Source organism: Mya arenaria, chromosome 15, assembly GCF_026914265.1.
Source record: "Mya arenaria isolate MELC-2E11 chromosome 15, ASM2691426v1".
Classification (NCBI taxonomy): Eukaryota; Metazoa; Mollusca; class Bivalvia; order Myida; family Myidae; genus Mya; species Mya arenaria.
Genome location: NC_069136.1, coordinates 18,150,582 through 18,170,893, shown reverse-complemented (window position 1 = coordinate 18,170,893; position 20,312 = coordinate 18,150,582). Strand labels below are relative to the sequence as shown.

Genomic DNA, 20,312 nt, shown 5'->3' with positions numbered 1-20,312 from the left:
TCGTTTTATTAAAAAAAGTCAATTGTTGATTACCATATAAACCTAGCTAAAATATGCACCAGGTGTAACACTACCCACGTGTTTTTCAAACGCAAGAAAGAAATCTTAATAAATAAATGATTTATATGTTTTATTATGAACAGCATCCGGTATAAGTTTGAAAATCCGGTTAATTTGTAAACTTATTTTTTATTATCTTAGATATCAACTTCAAAAGCGACACATATAAAGTTTGCGCATTAAATACGAAATATTTTAAGTAAAATTAAAATAAGCTTTTAGAAGTATGAACATTTTAATTCAAAAATTGATTTCTCCGTAGGCCACCCATTGGATTTTAGATCCCCCGCGGGGTTTTGGCAAACTCCAATTTTCCATATGAGCCTAAACGGGGGAAAAATCAGCAATTGGAAAAAAAATCAAATATTAAAATTTGAAACTTGAAATTTCTGGTTTACAGGCATGAAATTCACAAAATATTATAATACAGTATGTTTATTAGTTTACATCTTGCATTTGAATGCCGTGTCGGTAAACAGGCACGTTGGGTATATTTTAGATGCAATTATATGGTAGCTGAGAGGATCAAATTTCTTTAAAAAAATATATTGCTGAGCAAATTATAACGCTTAATGATAACGCTTATAATAATAGCATAATATATCAATACCTGAATAGAACATTTAAACTTCACGCCTTGGTTAATTTTATTTGAAAGTTTAGCATTTTGCGTTGAAAGCATATGCGTCATATTTATTTAAACTATAACAAGTGGATAATTATCCAAGTCGGTTGGTAAACTGTTCAGGTCTTTCTTCTCTTAATCCAGTCTTTGTTGACATCAATATCGCAAAATGAGGAAAGGGGACCAGAAGACAGCAAACCGGAAGAAGATGGAGCAGAGAAAACAAGGGACCTAATAGAGGAAAAATCTTATGATAACAGTAATGGTGGTAGTGATTTGACAAGTTTAGGTGGTATCATAAGGAGAAAAGTCAGTGATTTGTTAAATAGTGAAACATTTGAAAGAGCGCCGGTAGATCAAAGACAATCTTGTCAAACCGCTAGGGCTATGGAACTGGAACAAAGGTGCAATGACAATGTGCCGGACGGTGGATGGGGGTGGATTGTGACTATTGCATGTTGGTCTTGATAATTGACGGAATCTCGTTTTCGTTCGGGATTTTCTACAAAGAGCTCCTGCTACACTTTCAAGAGAGTAAGAGTCTCACTTCCTTGATTATCTCCGTGCTAAACGGAACCTTCCTCGGCATAAGGTGAGTGCATCACGTTCGAATATTGTCAAACAAAATTATTTCGACAACTCCTGTGATATGTTGAGGGTTAAAAGCAGTATTTGATACTTTAATGAGTTCTTTGGTGATGGTTTTAAAATGCTATGCCTTTTGATAAAACTGTTGAATAAATATTACTTCCAACCAAAATAAGAAAATCAAATATTTGGCTGCAGTGGTACTCCTTACTCCTCTACCCTGGGCGCTCTTGTAAGATTCAATCCAACCATCGCGCAGGTTGTTCTGCCGTTACTCGGTAAATCTCGTTTTAAGATCAATCAATTTCACACTCTCAGACGTGGGAGATACATAAAATATTTCAAGATTTCAACATTAATGCAAATGTTCTCAAAATCAACTGACCTAGATGAGGACGAAGTTTAGGGTACCACCAATCATTTAAAAAATTCTGATAAAGTTAGTCAAGACCCAAGGAGCCCATCTAGAAATAACTTGGTAGATGACCTTGAACTTATTCTTGGAACGCATCAGATTCCTTTCCATAGTGACAGTGCCTATAATTTTTTCTAATCAAATATGTTTATTTGAATTTTTAACCACTGATACAAAATGCCGTACAATTTAAGCACATAGTACCCAGCACTTCCATTTTAATTTGGTGCTTTTGGGGTGCTGCTTAAGCTCACCTGGTGCTTGAAGAAATGAATGAATAAGGTGCTTCATCTCATTGCTTACGTTTTCCTTCCTACTCGAATACCTTTTATGAACAAAAGCAGCGTTCCTATATTCAACAAACGTTCAACTCAATGCATTACAATACTTGCTTTTTTCAGATGAAAAATTTACTATTCTATGTCACGAAATGTATATAGAGAATATTCGGTTAGTGTTTCCCTTCATATATTTTATGTATTTTATATATCATAACAGGGTAGTTTTTAATCATAAAAAAACCCTGTGTGTATTCATATGTTTTATTGAAATGGTATTCTCTCTTATCATTGCATATGTTAAATGTTAAAATGGAGACGTGAACTAAAACTGCATTGTTTTGGGCATCTTTGGTATTATTTTGTTCGGAGCTGTCTCTAGACGTCCACCTGGCTCTTTTATATTTTTGATTGACTCTTTTTACATCATTTACTTTTCAAGTCTCCTATTGCGAGTATTCTAGTGACGGTGTTTGGATGCCGACCCGTAGCAATCTTCGGAGCGTCCCTTGCCTCCGTCTCGTTCTTCCTGTGTACGTTTTCCCCTAATGTTCGCATCATGATCCTCGTGTATGGCCTCCTGGGAAGTACGACGCGTTTATAATCAGGTTTATAATAATATTGATTTTTTTACACAGACAGCCAAGGAAAAGAAATAGCCATTGCTACGGATAAATTAGTGAATTGGTGAATCTTTTTTTTATATTGTCACTCGTGAAAGAGCGCTTTTTTATGACAGTCTTGAAATAAAGGGGGTATAGGGGAAGGAGAGATGGTTCCATACCAAATTTTAATCGGGTTACCTACCTGTATACCGAAATATGTGTGTTCTTTTATTTCTCCTTAATTAAAAATATCCGTTTTGGGTTTTGCTTTCAAAAGATAGAAGTGTATGGCATTTAACCTAGGGAGTATCTATGAATTTTGATACACACCGAATTAGTACACAGTTTATAGCAGAAATCCGGTTATCGATTGTAGAAATCATGCGCAAGGGTTAATTGGCACCAACGAGTTTTCAAATTGACTTGTTTTAACCTATGAAAAGAAAAAAAGAGACCATGCTCATCGCTCATGTCTATTTTTTGACCCATTGGCATTACAACAGAATACGCGTTTTCAATGCATACCGAACTGTTATTTCCTTAGTGAAGAGAAATGTCCTTCTCTGTTTTATTGAAAATCGGAACTATCTATTCGTCTTGACTGAGTGTATGTGTTTGTATGACTGAGTGTATGTGCTTGTATCACTGAGTGTATATGCTTGTATGACTGAGTGTATGTGCTTGTATGACTGAGCGTATGTTCTTGTATGTCTGGGTGTATGTGCTTGTATGTCTGGGTGTATGTGCTTGTATGTCTGGGTGTATGTGCTTGAATATCTGGGTGTATGTGCTTGAATGTCTGGGTGTATGTGCTTGTATGTCTGGGTGTATTTGCTTGTATGTCTGGGTGTATGTGCTTGAATGTCTGGGTGTATGTGCTTGAATGTTTGGGTGTATGTGCTTGTATGTCTGGGTGTATGTGCTTGAATGTCTGGGTGTATGTGCTTGTATGTCTGGGTGTATGTGCTTGTATGTCTGGGTGTATGTGCTTGAATGTCTGGGTGTATGTGCTTGAATGTTTGGGTGTATGTGCTTGTATGTCTGGGTGTATGTGCTTGTATGTCTGGGTGTATGTGCTTGCATGACTGAGCGTATGTGCTTGTATGACTGAGTGTATGTGCTTGTATGACTGAGTGTATGTGCTTGTATGACTGAGTGTATGTGCTTGTATGACTGAGTGTATGTGCTTGTATGACTGAGTGTATGTGCTTGTATGACTGAGTGTATGTGCTTGTATGACTGAGTGTATGTGCTTGTATGACTGAGTGTATGTGCTTGTATGTCTGAGTGTATGTGCTTGTATGACTGAGTGTATGTGCTTGTATGACTGAGTGTATGTGCTTGTATGACTGAGTGTATGTGCTTGTATGACTGAGTGTATGTGCTTGTATGACTGAGTGTATGTGCTTGTATGACTGAGTGTATGTGCTTGTATGACTGAGTGTATGTGCTTGTATGTCTGAGTGTATGTGCTTGTATGACTGAGTGTATGTGCTTGTATGACTGAGTGTATGTGCTTGTATGACTGAGTGTATGTGCTTGTATGACTGAGTGTATGTGCTTGTATGACTGAGTGTATGTGCTTGTATGACTGAGTCTATGTGCTTGTATGTCTGAGTGTATGTGCTTGTATGGTTGAGCGTATGTGCTTCTATGTCTGGGTGTGTGTACTTGTATGACTGAGCGTATGTGCTTGTTTGTCTGAGTGTATGTGCTTATATGTCTGAGCGTATGTGATTGTATGGCTGAGCGAATGTGCTTGGATGTCTGAGTGTAGGTGCTTGTATGTCTGAGTGTATGTACTTGTATGACTGACGGGAGCCAAATTAAATTCCACTTAACAATACTAGTAGCCTTTTGCGAGAATACTTTTCAAGTACGGGAAATCTGTCGTTGGTCAATTTACTAACCATTTGGTGTACGCACCATTTGATAAAAAGCCCATGGAGCCAAATTATTCATGACTAAATAATAATAAAATAAAATCCATGGCAATCTTTTTTCATCATGTAGGGCCAGGTCTAGGCTACACCATGACATAGGTCTATATGATCCCTTTGCCCTTTTCAACGAGAACGAGTCTTACGTGCGTGGTATCTGTCTTATGACCAAGAAATATGTGCAATTACGGTACAAGTACAGTTAGCAAATAAGTCAAAACTATTCTCGGCGCAAAAGTAACTAACAGTCGGGTGATATTGTGATTAACATTTGCACATTGAATTACTATGTTGATACATTTTATGAACACGCAGAAATATTAATGTGATTGAAACTAGCTCAGGACCCACTTTGGATTCATCTGATATAAGGTAAGCCGCCATTTTAAGATATCTTTAATATACAGTCGCTGTACTTACTATGGCATAAATAAATGCCTAGTATCGTGGTGCTTACTGATGGTAACGAAGTTTTAAGTAAAAAACTTTTTCTCAAAAACAAGTTGTCATTTCAAGTGTACTTGAAACCGATGAATTTATCGATTTTAATGGCAAGAAACCCTATTTCTTCAAAAGTTGATGCTTATAAGCATGCAATGTTTGATAATTAACATCCTTTTAATATATGGTGTAGAATAGCAGAAGTTGTTTTAGCTATGTGTTTTGTAACCTATATATGGCGTTTAAGACGGTCGTCTCGGTTATTTTTTTATCACTTTATATGGCACATATAGATAAGGATATAAAGTTCGATGTTTATTGCTCATGTTCCGAAATTACTTTATATTAACATGCTGCATTGACTACCAAAAGGTCAAGGTCAATGCATTTCAAGGCCAAAGTATGAAGATGCCACAAAATATGTGATTTTTGTATATTCGTATTTGTACTTGATGCTCATGAAAATTTGTGTATAACAAAGTTGGTATGACATAAATGAAATGAAATAAATATTTCATTGCTAAGGGCTTTCTAAGGATAAATACAATATGCCAATCAATTTTAATATGGCCATCACGGGGAATGTACACTATGCAAAATTATATGGCTGTAAATGAGTCTGGTTGGATTTATGGTTGCAAATATGTGAGATATTTGTAATTTTTAAGGCCTTATGTGAGAATTACTGGAGTTTATGTCGCTTTGAGTGAATTATTTGAACTAGAAATGCATTTCATATTCCTAAGCTCTGAACAGGTTTAAGGTTTCAAACAACTGTTGTATTTTTGACACATATCAGGTTTAATGAAATCTATATGATATAAATGCTGTATATGAATTTTGGGGCTTGAAAATAACTTGATATAGGCAAATATGTTGTATGTTAGCAATTGAGTAGGCTTAATATGTAAGCTGAATTTGTGTGGTTTTGGTCTCTGTATGGGCCATATGGTTGCCACAATGTAATTGTTTTGGTACTAATTGTGTTTAATTAGAGCAGCAAATGGGTTTGCCATGCTCCCTCGGTGGGGGCATATGGTTAACAAGTATTTTGGAACTTAAAAGCTTTCTTGGAATACATAGTTTCTTTTGCTCTAAAAAGGCTTCATTGTTGCCAAAATTAGTGAATTAGAGCTACATGTGTGTTTCGGGCTCTGAATGTGCTTTATTATAGTAACGATTAAAATGATAGAGAACTCGACTGACTTGAAAATAGACCTTCTGAGGTTTGTTTATTTATGAATATGCTAGAAAAAAGAGGAATTATTAGACCATAGAAGAGTATTTATAGAATACTTCTTCGGTTAAGAATGCCGATCGATATGCTGCTGTGGTATTTGTTTCACAAAAAACGGGAGGGCTGATGAGGACCTACTGCGCTACAAGATACGATTTGAAAGAAAGTCTCGGCTTTCTTAATACTTAAAATACTTACAAATGTTTTGTGGTTGGTTATTAATAGAATGTTAACACATCAGACTGCAAAAATACTGTATGGACTTAACACTTGAAACTTTCGTCTGGATGGGCTTAAATGAAACTGACAAAAATAGTTTATATGTGGCTTGTTTAGCACTGAATGCACAAAAACTAGGACATTAAATGATCAACTTGATCTTGATATGAGGAAAGAGATAAGATAAAAACTGTTCAGTTATTTTATTAATATTATGTCTATTGAATTAAAATGATGGAAAAATAGTAATGGCGTTGTTGATATTGGTAATGTTCCATTTTGATATTAAAATGAATTCAAAGTGCATAGTTTTGAGATAACCGTACATAATAAAACATGTATCTCATCTTTTTATTAAGATATCATTGATACGTTGGCATGCAACGTGGGTTAGGTTGCAACCTGGTGCATATTTTAGCCAGGTGTATATTGCAAACAAGATTTGAATTTCTTTAATGAAACAAATATAGCTTATTAAACATGATGAAGCAGGATATCAATGTAAGTTTATAACAGTTCAACTGTCCGTATTTAGGCCAAATGGGGAGATAGGACCTTCAACAGACAAACCGAAAGACGACGGCGCAGAACTAACTATAGACCTTATAGAGAAACAATCTCATTCTGACAGTAATAGCGGCAGTGATTTATTCACATGGTATTTAATGGAGAATATTCAGTTAAATTTCATTGAGTAAAGCATTTAAAAGATTTGTTGTAGATCAAATCCATTCTTTTCAAAGCGCCGGAGCTATGGGACAGGAACGTTATTGCTATGAAAACGCACCGGACGGAGGATGGGGATGGGTAGTGACTTTTGCAGCGTTTATGGTGGGCGTGATTTTGGACGGGATCTCGTACTCGTTCGGAATTTTCTACATTGAGCTGCTTCAACACTTCCAGGAGAGCAAGAGTCTCACTTCCTTAATAATCTCTGTGCTAAATGGAACCTACCTTGGTATAGGTGAGTGGATCCAGTTGGGATATTTTCGGAATATTATACTCCAACATCTTTAAGTAAGTTGAAGGTCTTTTACAATATGTTTTACTGTAATTGGTTATCTATGAAAGGTTTTCAAAAAGTATTCTTTTTGTGAGAGCTTTCTAAGTTTAATTGTTGATTCGATATGTTTCAGCCGACGTTATTGTTCCTCTATACCGTTCCAATTTTTTTTATAAGCAACGCCGACGTTTATCTGGTCACTGCAATTGATTTGGTTGACACTAGAGTTCTGCCAAGCATTTGTTCCTTTTCGGAGAAGGGGGTAGAGGAAATTAATGCAGAAAATTCTTGAATTTAGAACATAGAAAAATCATTTTAATCAGAATATGAATCAAATAAAATAAATCGAAAGTGAGATCGTTATTCATAAAATTAAATTAACCAAAACGGAGCTCCAGTGATGCTTTAAATATCTATCAAACATCCGAGGTAAAATAATGGATGTATACATATATTTTCTAACGATATTTTAAAAAGCAGCTGCAGCATGAGTCCAACACACCTTACAATGAGGTAGGTATATACGTCAACGTGTAGGGCCGTTATTGGGAACTCGGGCTAATTATCACGCAACAGGCTGGTTTCGCAATTCATTAACCTCTAATTAACAAACCCTCAAACTGGTCTTGGTTTTGTATCATATGTCGTGGATTATATTCAATGGTGTTCTTATTCTGTGGCTTGAAATGTATAAACGAGTATTGTGTACCCTTGGGTAATTGACGATTGGGTACCCGAGTTTAAATGTTCTACCTTTTCATGCCCTAGTAAGATTGCTTCCTTGTTACTCCCTTCGAAAAAAAGCCAAGTCATATCTCTTTCTCTAAAGAAATCCGACCCAAAGAAAGTGCATCATACGGACATAAAGTTAACACAATCTGCTCTTTATTTTAACATAATGGATGAAAATGTACATACTTTTTATGATATTTGAAGGCATACGGGTCCTTTTTAAGTTTTATAATTTGTTTTTTTTTTCACACAAAGCCCTTTCAAATGATACCAAGTAGTATCAGGTCACCAGGCAATTGAAATCCAATGCCCCAGTGTGAGTGTAAAGTCATGGTGATAAAAACAGAACCAACTATTTGCTGGAATACAGTGCTTGCAAGAAAAATGAGATATTTTATTTTTCTTTCTGATGCGACTAATGAAATCGGCTGCTTGATACAAACTTAACAACTTTACCCTATCAGTTAAGTTGACCACTTCATTATTATGTCGTAGTATGTTCGTAGTATGTTTTCAAAAATTGTTCTTTAAAGAGTTGTAATGATAATTGCCCATGGGATTTGTTTTGTCATTTTATCCATATTTTGAACCGGTTTTGAAAATTATGTTGTGGAATAATATATGATTTGATAAGCATGCTGTCTGAAATGCAGAAGTAAATAATGAGACAGAAAAAAATGGTTTGAATGATATAATCTATTAGAACTAAAGAGCTATTAAAATTGAACAAGCAAAACTTTTCTCACATGTTTTTGAAATTTGATGGCAATATTACCATTTTTCAAACACCTCCAATTTTACATCAGCTGGTTTTGACGTTCATTTCAATATTAGAATCTGGACTTGAATAACCCTTGTCTTTCGGTGGAAAAGTTTCCATTCATCAGCAGAAAAACCAGAAAAACAAAACGAAACTTTTCAATAAAGCACTCTGTTGTCTCATTCGTTTTCCTTCATTGATTTTACCCGGAAGTACTTGTTGCTTAACAGGGAACGTGTCATTAACAGTAAAACTAATTTCTCTTTTCTTTTGACCGATTGTTCCGTCTTCTTAAATGCTGCCTTTTAATTGTTATAGCTTCCAGGTATCCACCGTCCATATAAATATCGTGAAAAATACGTCAAATTGCACGTTTTCGTCGTCGTGAGGCAATTATGCCATAACCGCCCTCACAGATGGAAAAGATAATCATTCTTGCGGAAACGAATTTCTATAGCAAACTGTTAGTATAATTATTTTATTATGAGATGTGCATTATGCTTTTGTTTCCATATTTCTTGATATTGCAGACTCCGTCGATGTTTCATAGCCTTTTCGTGTTCTTCTGCATCATCGTCCGCATTTTTCATTTTTTCCGCGACGCGTATGCTCTCATATCCTACGTATTATGTTCAAGATGTTATATATATTTTTTCAAAGAAGCTGTTGACTGCTTGCTAAAGAGGCTCACTTTTATCGCAAAAAATGGTTTTGCCTTTTTCATCAACAGGACTAAGTTTTGCAGATGATGTCACATATATATATAGTTTCCTTTTCTTCACCTTTTCAAAGATCCTATAGCGAGTATCCTGGTGGCAGTGTATGGATACCGAACCGTGGCCATCTTCGGAGCCTGCCTTGCTTCCGTCTCATTCTTCCTGTGTACGTTTTCCCCCAACGTTCGCATCATGATCCTCGTATATGGCCTACTGGGAGGTATAAAGTTTTGTATAATAAAATCTTATTAGTGCAGATTCAATTAATTAAAGAATTATGTTAGAGATTTGTAATAAAACTGAAATATAAATCGGTTTATTTTAAAACTTTTCACAAATTTCCTACTTGGATGAGTAAAGGCTTTCGATAAAATATTATGCATTTCGATAATTAACCAAATTAATCAATATATTATATACGTTTTTTTCTAACATACCTGATATGGTATATGTGTGTACAAATTCTTGTAGGCTTCGCATTTCCTTAACCATGAGCGTTTGTGACATAGTTTTTTGACGTAATGTCGTATTTTTTTTATATCAATGTTGTTGTCAAATAGTTCCTGTAAATATCGCGATTTTTCCCGATTACTATTTTTTTTTTTAAATTAAAAGACATGTCTTATTATACATTTGATAGTGCTTAAATACCATACGTTTTTTTATCTTACACGTAAAATAATAAAAGGTGGTGCAATGTTGCTCGTGAAACATCTGGCATGAGAATTGTTAGTACGTGTTTAATTCAACCAGAAATTTGAGTCCAAAGATAATTATATGCATGTGCGTTCTTCAAAATAAAAGGATATGCCACAAAATAATCTCGACAATGGTTCCCCCATGTTATGTGCATGTAAAACACAATAGTAAAATTTTATTTAGGGATGATTAATTATATGTCATAATCGATTCATCACATTCGTTTCTGATCATACAATTATAAAGTGCCATTTTTCTTATACTTTTTACCATAAAACGTGGATCAATCTGTGAAACAAAACAAAATAGCGGCTTTATAATTCGATGTATTTTGAAACTTTAGTTTAAGATATTTTTACTTCTCCCAATCTCAACATCCTGTATATGGAATAGGGTAAATGTTGAATAAAATCACACAAAGCGTATAAACAATCCCATCAATTTTGTTTATTTTGAAACAAGAGCTGTAGAGGTGAAAAAGTAAAGTTGTTTTCGCTTAAAAGTGCACATTGTACTAGATAAAAGTATACTTTGATATATTTATTCGTAAAACGAATAGTCGCTGGGAGGTTTGTATTGGATATACATCCCCTCGGTGTCATATCAAGCTCGAGTTCCGCGTATCCAGTACCGCTCCAACCCAGCTTCTTAAAGTGCAACTAATAATATTGGACACTTTTAATAAAAACGCTAAATACCGCCATTGCTTAGTATAGCATTACCTATCATAGACCTATTGCTATCAAAATAGTAATATGAATCTAAAAGGTTATACACCTTTAATTTTATACAAGGTTTCGCAAGTGCAAATAATATTAAATGAACTTAAGGATCATTCCATATTTTGTTTACACAGTGTTTATATATATAAGTTCACTAATGTTCAATGCTTAAAGACCTATTTGCGACAACGGTCGGCCGAAAATAGTCACCTACCTTTACGGGTCTTTTATCCTTTTCCCTTGGTAAAACAGAAGTTATTCGTCCACGTCTTGAATGACCAAGTCTTTGGTTGGAATACAATTTATAATACAACCTACATTGTAAGGCTATGCAATTGCAGATGGGCAATCATTTAATACTAGGCTTTAATAGTTAATTTGACATTTTCTAACTCCGAGAATGATATAAAATGCATTTATCGCAATAACAAAATTCAACAAACCAGAAGGAATAATCTTTTTAGCGCGCACAATGTCATTACGAAATTTGCATATCGCATGACTTTCTGAATACTTCTGAAAATTTCTATACTTTTCTATACTATTTGTTTTTAAATGCTAAGCTGACTTAATGCATTTTATAACAAGAATTTAGTGACAATCCGAAAAGGACACATTAAATCAATTAAGACTTTTTTTATTGATAATGAATCTATTTTTCAGAATTGCTTTTTTAATATATGATACAAATTCATATTATTTATTAAAATATGACTAAATGGAAAATTAAAACAAGACACAAGATAAGAGCTAGTGTTTTCAATCAGTAGATACCTTAAAGGAAGTGCAAAGACAAAATATAAGTCAAAATACCCTTTGAAGAGTACTTAAATGACACAAAAACTGAAGAAATTGCCGAGTACGCGCATTCGGTAAAATCTACCTCTCTGGGTTTTTTTGGAGAAAAAAATCTACCTCTCTGGCACATGTCTATGTTTAATGATTTTTATCTTTTAACTTAGAAGTGTTTGGTTTATATGTATATATCTTCAAAATAATCTGAAAAGGCTTATTTTGTCATTATTTTTCTCTATCATATCGAAATTGAACAAAAATTACAGTTATAACATAAGAAAGTATTTTGTGGAGTGCAAACCCACGCCGGTAAAGTCAGAAATAAATTACAGAATATACGCCTGGATCACTACCCCGCAAGGACATTTACATCAGTGGACGATAATTTGACTCCTTAACATTCATCCATATATCTATAACATCACTTGATAATGTCAATCAACCAATCACGCAACATCAAAGCTGTAAATAGATGTTAAGGCTAACATGAAACTGTTGGTCTTCAACGACGATATCCGAGCAAATATCAACATTTGCAGAAGGATTCCAGCTTTTGGTATTTTAGTTTCAACACTCCTGATGCCACATTTTAATTCGTCATACACAAAAATGTGCAATTTACAAAAACATGTGCGAGGATCTCTCTTCGAAAACACTAAAGAACTTTGATAAATTTTCATTCAAAGATACTTGCATCTCTGTAGCTTAATTATCTGCATGAGAATTTTCATTTGAAAATGTTCAGTATTCCTCTAGTTATTTCCTACTCCTTATCCACACGGTGAATAACCGTACACTGGATTATAAGTATCTTCCATGGCCGAGAGTGTAAGATAGATTTATTCCGACCCGAGCGTAGGGTGTTTTGCGGAAACGAGGTTTACCGAGTTTCCGCAAAACACCCTGCGCGAGGGTCGGGATGAACCTATCTTACACGAGCGGCTATGGTAGATGCTTTTTCTTACCCACCGCAGTTAAACAAAATTAAGTAAAAAAGTATTTTTTTGCTGGAACTGGTTTGTGCTTAGTGAAAATAATTGCGTACGGATATGCGATAATTCGTGGTTGTCATGGATATTCGCGCAGTGATTCAGAGTATGTAAATGGTCTGATCGGTCTTTAAATAGTTCAAAGAAGAGTGAAGCATTATTTCTTGAAAGGTGCGTGAAAACTGTTTTCTGGTGACATTTGAAGCGAGAAATAATTAACTAGCGTTCTAAATATTGCCACAAGACAAGGTTTCCATGATGCGCTACAGACGGCAGTCTTCAACAAGGGAGGTAGTTACAATGTGGTGACCATTAAAAGAAGTTACATACGGGCATTTTATCTTCGCCCGTGGGCAAGATAAGAATTTCTACCATGGTTAAATTAATGGATCTACTTATCTGAGGTGGGAGAAAAAGTTATCTAAGCAAACATAAACATGGCCTTTTCCATAGGAACTGTATGGGTTTTACCCTTTTTTTTATTTCCCAAACATTTCTTTTAAATAAAGCATCGTCGACCTTAGGATTTTATCCGATATTATTTGAGACTTTATCATAGTTTTATACTCAGTTTTTTTTTATCTCTGATAATCCTTACTTTAATACGTTACAACGCTGGTGGAACTAAGAGTTCCCCTTAAAAAGCTTGTAACAATGCAAAAAAAAACGTCATCAGAGGGAAAAAAACAAAACTATTGTAATTATCATAAACTGTGTAAACAAAATCTATTAAACAACACCAAAACTTTCATTTCCGTGTTCCAGGTGCGGGTCTGGGGCTGGTGTACCTCCCGGCAATCGTTTCCGTTGGCCACTATTTCAAGAAAAAGCGTGCCCTCGCCACCGGAATTGCCGTATGCGGAAGTGGCATCGGCGCCTTCGGATTTGCGCCGCTAAGCGAGTTCCTTATAAAGAAATACACGTGGAAGGGTGCCATGATGATCATGTCTGCCATTGTGCTCAACTTGGTACCTATAGCCGCCCTCCTACGACCCCTCGAGGACTCGCGTTCTTACTCTAAGCGAATGCAGGATAGTGTGAGAAATAAATCATCGCCTGCAAAGAAGTGTTGTGACTTTGATATCTCGTCCACGTTCAATTTCGAGTTACTTAAAAGCCCAACATTTCTTGTATTTGGAATGTCATCCTTTATTGATACTCTTGGTGAGTATAAATGCCGTTTTTTATAAACTATTGCACGTGTATGCCCGAGAGTATATTGATGTATGATCGAGTCTATGACCATAGATGTCGGAGCGTATAACTTGTATGTCCGAGCGTTTGATCATGTATGTCCGAGCGTTTATATATATAAATATATATATATATATATATATATATATATATATATATATATATATATATATATATATATATATATACGCCTGGACATACATGTAAATAATGTAAATACGTTCGGGCATACATGTACATACGCCCGTGCGTATGTACATGTATATCCGAGCATATCTACGTATATGTACGTCTGAAGGTTTGTATTTGTATGTCTGAGTATTTGTACATGTATGTCCGAGCGTATGTACATGTTTGTCCGAGCGTATGTACATGTTTTTCTATGGATATGTACATGTATGTCCTTGCGTATGTACATGTATATCCCAGCGTATGTACATGTATGTCCGAGCATATGTACATGTTTGTCGGTATGTCAGAATATGTACTGAAGGTTTGTATTTGCATGTCTAAGTTTTATACTTGTTCTCTCCAAGTGGGTGGCTAATTGAATACCTTGTTAATTATCATTTCAGGATCTTTCATACCGTTTATATACATTCCGGATCTACTGAACGACAAAGGTATGACGTCATTGCAAGGTGCGATGATCATTGCCATAATCGGCATAACTAACACGGTGGTTCGTGTGTTTGTCGGCTGGTTGGCGGACCGACCCTGGGCCGACGCTATCATAATCAAAGGTGTTGCTCTTGTGTTGCCACCATGTTCGCACCCATGTATACTGTTTTCAGCGGAATGGTGACTTACGCCGTCGTTTTCGGGATCGGTGTTGGTAAGAACTAGCGGACATCGGGGGCGGGTCAGAACTGTTCTTTCGGTTATAATACAGAATTATGCACCATTTTGAAACTTTCATTTAAACAAATGTAACACCAAAACTGGTTTAAGGATATACGAAGTCTTACCCTTTAAGTTAAATATCAATTGGTGCTAAGGCAATTCAGGCTTAAAAAAATCACTGAATATGTTTGCAAGTGTTTTCATGCTTAATAAATACCATTTTCATTGTACTGCCCTCTGTCTTATGCAATTTTCTTCATCATTGGAGGACGTATTATTATAAAATTGTAATTTTAAGGAAGATAAGAAAGAAAAACAATAACTTTCAGCAGCTCCACCCTGAATGTAGGGAGGGGTAGAGATAACCAGCCACACCTTGGTTGATTTTCGGTCACCACAAAATAGTCAATTATTGAAAAAGGGTACAATACGCTGCTGTATTTATTTTAGAAAATGACATTCGTTCGAACATTTACACAACAAAACTGACACTTCCCTTATTTTACCAACACCACCTAGCAAATAATGCAAGCAAATAAAAAAGGAAACATTTAACTTTATATGGGATAAAAGAACCCAAATATAATCACGTAAAAACATAAATTAAACCTATAATAAAAGCGTACTGAGCTTGTTTTTGTTGTTTTCACAAAAATATTGTAATAATCCACAAGCAAAATAATTATGGTAAAGTCGAAAACCAAAGCATATATAAGAAAAGTAAAATGTCATCAAACCCTAAACTTATAATAGTAAAAGTATTAATATTTGTCGGTGTGTTTTTTTTTCAGCGGTGATAGTATCTTACCAATCTATTATCCTGGCTGAGTTGCTGGGTATAGAGAAACTGACGTCTTCTTTCGGGCTCCTTACAATGTGCAAGGGGATATCAGCCATTATAGGAGCACCCATAGCAGGTACTAAGGTAGTTTATATAAGCCACTATCATGACCATTAAAATAACCCAGACGAAACAAGTGGTGACTTCCTTCTATCATCTAGTGTCTGTTTTTAACGTTCGCTGGGCAGTAGCTGAACATTCCATTAGCAAGATATCGAACATATACCGTCTAAAACTCGATCGTATTACCCCCCCCCCCCCAAAGTTTTTTTAAAGTTTGTTTTTGTACTTGTTTGTGTGTATGTGATGTTAATATGTTTGTGTCTATAGTTCATTGACGTTTGAGACCTTGCCTTGTGCCGCTAAACAGGACTTATTTATTTTCTATTTTTGACAACTAGGCTTGTCCCTGTAATTACATTGTATCATTATTCAATCCGTCCTCTTCAAGTGTAGTGTATGCTTGAAAGTTGAAATAGTTTAAGTTCGAATTGTACTAGCAACGTAATGTTGATATGAATCACGTCTACCTCCAGACGATTTCCTGTGTTTAAAGCAGTACAAGTGTCTGTTTAAAGAGGCCAAGGGAACACCGAGTCCTCGGTGTGGTTGGTTGTCCCTCATCTCTGCCCCTCCCTACATTCCCCTCTATATCGCCCACTCCAATGTTCCAGGCGCGTTGTCGGACGAGGCGGGCGACTACAAAGGAGCATTTTATCTGGCTGGAATCACAATTGCTTTTTTCCGGTGTCATCTCCTTCCCGCTTCGCGCAATAAACCGCTGGGAGAAACGGCGGGAAAAGGAACGTAACAACAAGATAAACGGGAACGTGTTCACCTCCGACATTGAGATCCAGATCACATCAACAAGTCGTGAGGCACTTCGGGTATAACGTGCGAAAGAGAAATTTGGATTAACAACAAATGTCGATGACCTTTATTACAATTTCGTCTGAAGTAAACGTTGGATTCCCCTTTTGATGCTCTTACTCTTATTCATCATTCTCCCTGAATGTCAATTATTAACTCTTGCGTCAATATAATATATTATAGTGTTTAAGATATGTTCCCTATGTGAGATTTGTATTATCTTTAAAAATAACTTTTATGTGCATGTAATTGATTGTTGGAAAGTTGTTGGAATCATTTTGTTTTCACTTTCAGCCATGAAAGCTCAAAGAACATTTGACATAATGTATATCTAAATTTTGTTTTTGTGCTGTTTGTTTTGCATGTTTCTGTTTGACCGGACACATAATATGTATCATGTGCTTCCGATTCGGATGAAAAAGTCAAACCAGGGCAACTGTGTGAGCCAGCAACGAAGTTTGCCGACGCCTTCTTATTTTAGATCATTGTTGACGTCAAACATTTTATATTTAAATCGATTTTGCGACGGTGTTTTTATTTCTAATTAAATCATCATCATGTATAAATATCTATTGATGTACTCCTAATTAAAATTACAGAATGTAAGCACGATCAACTAAAGAGTAAACATTATAATAGCGGGGCGCGATGTTGTCGTCTGACTTTTCTAATACGGCAAAATTCACCGAAAATACCTTTCTGGCACACCGGACATGGATAAATGTTAAATCACTACCCGTCCTGAATGCAGTAAGCAAAGTATTATGCGCGTTTTGGTAAAATGTACAGAACATGCGTTACCTATGGCATTTTTTGCACAAATAGATTTGAAATATGCCATAAAAAGGCCAACCATGTGCTTACGGTTCGGATCGAAAATGGTACGTTTGTAAACTGAAAACCAGGACCGAAAATGCACATGATATATAGTATTGATCTGGGAGTTTTCGTTGTGTACTAAAATGACTATATAAGCTGTCATCATTTAATTACTCTTAGCCTTCACTGTCTTCATGATGATACTGGACCAAGTAAGGCTTATATTTTTATTTTTGCAATTATTCTTGAATGTGAGGTTGTGTATAAATAAAACAATTTAAATCCGCAGTGAGTTCCAGCTTCACAGTCCCTTAGAAAGCGACATATTCAACTTAATTAGGTATAGATATGTTATTGCATATTTTGTGTGTGTATGTGCGTGTGCGTATACGCGTGCGTGTGTGCGTTTGTGTGTGTGTTTCATTGTTTTTTAGGCTTTAGCATTGGGCCTTATGCAAGGTTTTTGTTGTTGTTGTTGTTGTTTTGACACAATCGGCTTCACTATGTTAAACACGAAGTGTTGGGGTTGGAATTCTATTTCCGACTAATACAATTCTGCTATGTATGCAGCATGGGAAATTGCATAGCTTTTTTGATTTTCGGCTTATCAGCGTTACAGGTGAATCAGGAAGGGTTTTAGGTTATTGTTGACTCGTTGAATAATATATTCAGTGAAATTAACCTGAACTCTTTCATAAATGAACGAAACAAAAAAAACAAACTACGGCGGCCCAGAATTAAAAAAAATGCATCAAGATCCGGCTTAAAGGCGCAATGTTAATAAAACACATTCAACATAAGACACAGAAGACGTTAAAGCAAATTTTACAAAGACCTACATATCCTCTTTAGACAAGGTTGAAATTAACCATTGCATTTTTAGTAATTGTTCTTAGAAAGATTGGTACTCATTGATACTACGAACCATGCACTTACGAAGTTAATCGGAAAATATCTCGGCCATTTCCGCCATGCAACTCACCTCGGATGTGTGCCCGTTCTGTGGTCAAAGTATTTCCTTAAATTGATAATAATAAAATTAATTCCTTAAATGCTTTAACGTGTATGTTTTATAACTAAATCGATTCCCAGCGAAGTGTATAATTATTGAATAAATCATTAAGATTCCTTTAAAACAAAGTCCTAAGGGTTTGCTAAATTAAAATGACTACGCGATCTACTTGCAGCGTAGTTAAATGTAAAGAATTCTCTTATTTTAAACCTGCCATATACATTCGAGGGTGTTTTTAAAGGTCAGTGACCAAGGTGCTCCGATTGCTTACGGCGTTTCATCTAGACTGGGTAAATAAAGTGCTGGCTCAAGACTATTATTCGTTTACTTTGAATAAGCTGGCGTTCACTGCCGTTCAGTGCTTTGTGGTACATGTAATACGCCCAGTTTTTCGTCCACAGACATAACAATGCTACTGCTCTGAGTACATCCGGCGTTCAATGCCGTACATTCTCAGGATCTCAGGTCATAGCCTTAACATTCGCCCCTTTCTCATCAACACAGACTAGAATGAGTTAAATCTTTACACTTCCTTCGTCCTCAGAGACTTGAATATATTTCATCTGACCTCAGCTGGCTTTCACTGTCGTTCTGTGTTTTCGGTAGTTGTAAAACGCTGTTGCGTTTTTTGTCCAAAGAGACTAGAATGTATTTATTCTGAGAACAGTTTTCAAAAACCGTTGCTAACGCAGTTCAGCAAAAGGCTGAATCGTGATTTGTTAATTGACATTATCAGGTGCTGCTTTCAAGGTATAAATGACAAAACGTCAATAAATTATGTACGAGGCCCATTTGCTGAGCGGTCATGCTTTGTTTTGTCCTTGACGTAACAAGCGTAACAAGCGTAGGTTCGCCTCTGATTAAAACCCGAATTTATTTTCATAATTTTATTGTCTTTTGTTCTGCAATTTCGGTATCAAAGAGTTAACTAATTATTTCAGACACATTACCTGGAAAATAAGTATTTGGTGCCAAAAAGGTGCGAGTTCCTTTAAGAATGACAAAGTGTTTTTACAATCGTCAGCTAGCTTACAAGTACAAATTCTTTACTGAAAATTTGTCAACTCCATTTTCACATATACAAGATGATTCACATACAAGTAATCAACATATGTGTGTTTTTGCTTCTCTGCTATCTTGTAGGATGACTGGCTTATATACTACAGTGTAGTAAAGTGACACTATGACATAACCTTTATTTTTTATACAGTTCGATATTTTTCTAAAACATAGAATGGGCACATGATGAATGTTGTCATTCTAAAATGCATACGAGGCTTTTTTATTGGTGTTTGACCTTGACCTGCTCAAAATCAAATAAAAGTGGTTAAAAAGTATTTGATTTAGGGGTTGAAAAGTCTTTAATATAGTTATTTAAATAATTAAACTAGGGGTTGAAAAGTCAAAACACGTTGAAAAGTCTTTGAAATAGTGGTTTAAAAGTCTAAGGGTTGAAAAGTCTTCTTCAAGAAAGGTGTTGAAAGGTCCTGCTCCCATGCAGAACAGTGTCTATGAAATAAATTATTATCTTAGGTTTATCATTTCACATGGCTCATCATCAATTAGTTACATCTTCATTAAAGTAAAGAAAATGATACAATTTTTGTGTAAATGAAATGACAACCAAAGTAACATGTTCAAGCGTAAAACTGTTTTAATTTTTGTCCCAAAAATGAATAAATTCTTAGTCGTTTGTATCCACATCATAATCGATTTAAAAAATGGCGTCTGAGGAGAAGAAACTAGTGTAAAGAAATTAAAAAAATGGAATTGGTTAAATGGTTGAGTTAGAATAGTTCAGGTATTTTTAATATGGTTTATTGCATTATAATTAAATAGCTGAATACGCAAAATTATTTAATGATTGGTGAGTGCTAAAATATTTACTGCGTTCTACTATCGTCTCACA

At 35.5% G+C, this 20,312-nt stretch overlaps 1 protein-coding gene across 3 annotated transcripts; it reads left to right on the top strand.

Annotated features, from left to right (window-relative positions):
• The first annotated feature begins 768 nt into the window (after positions 1-768).
• On the top strand, positions 769-17,672 carry LOC128219586 (monocarboxylate transporter 13-like). 3 transcript variants are annotated; one of them, XR_008258588.1, is made up of 7 exons: positions 769-1,277; positions 7,152-7,372; positions 9,696-9,839; positions 13,590-13,988; positions 14,594-14,853; positions 15,653-15,778; positions 16,377-16,387. XR_008258588.1 is itself a non-coding variant. In XM_052927413.1 (7 exons), exons 1-7 carry the CDS (start codon positions 1,117-1,119, stop codon positions 16,511-16,513), a joined length of 1,236 nt encoding a protein of 411 aa, XP_052783373.1. In that variant the 5' UTR covers positions 769-1,116; the 3' UTR covers positions 16,514-17,672. The 3 variants fall into 3 exon arrangements, 2 of the variants coding, with proteins under 2 accessions (XP_052783373.1, XP_052783372.1); XM_052927413.1 differs by having other exon boundaries at positions 14,594-14,641; positions 16,377-17,672; XM_052927412.1 differs by having other exon boundaries at positions 14,594-14,761; positions 16,377-17,672.
• Positions 17,673-20,312: the final 2,640 nt, after the last annotated feature.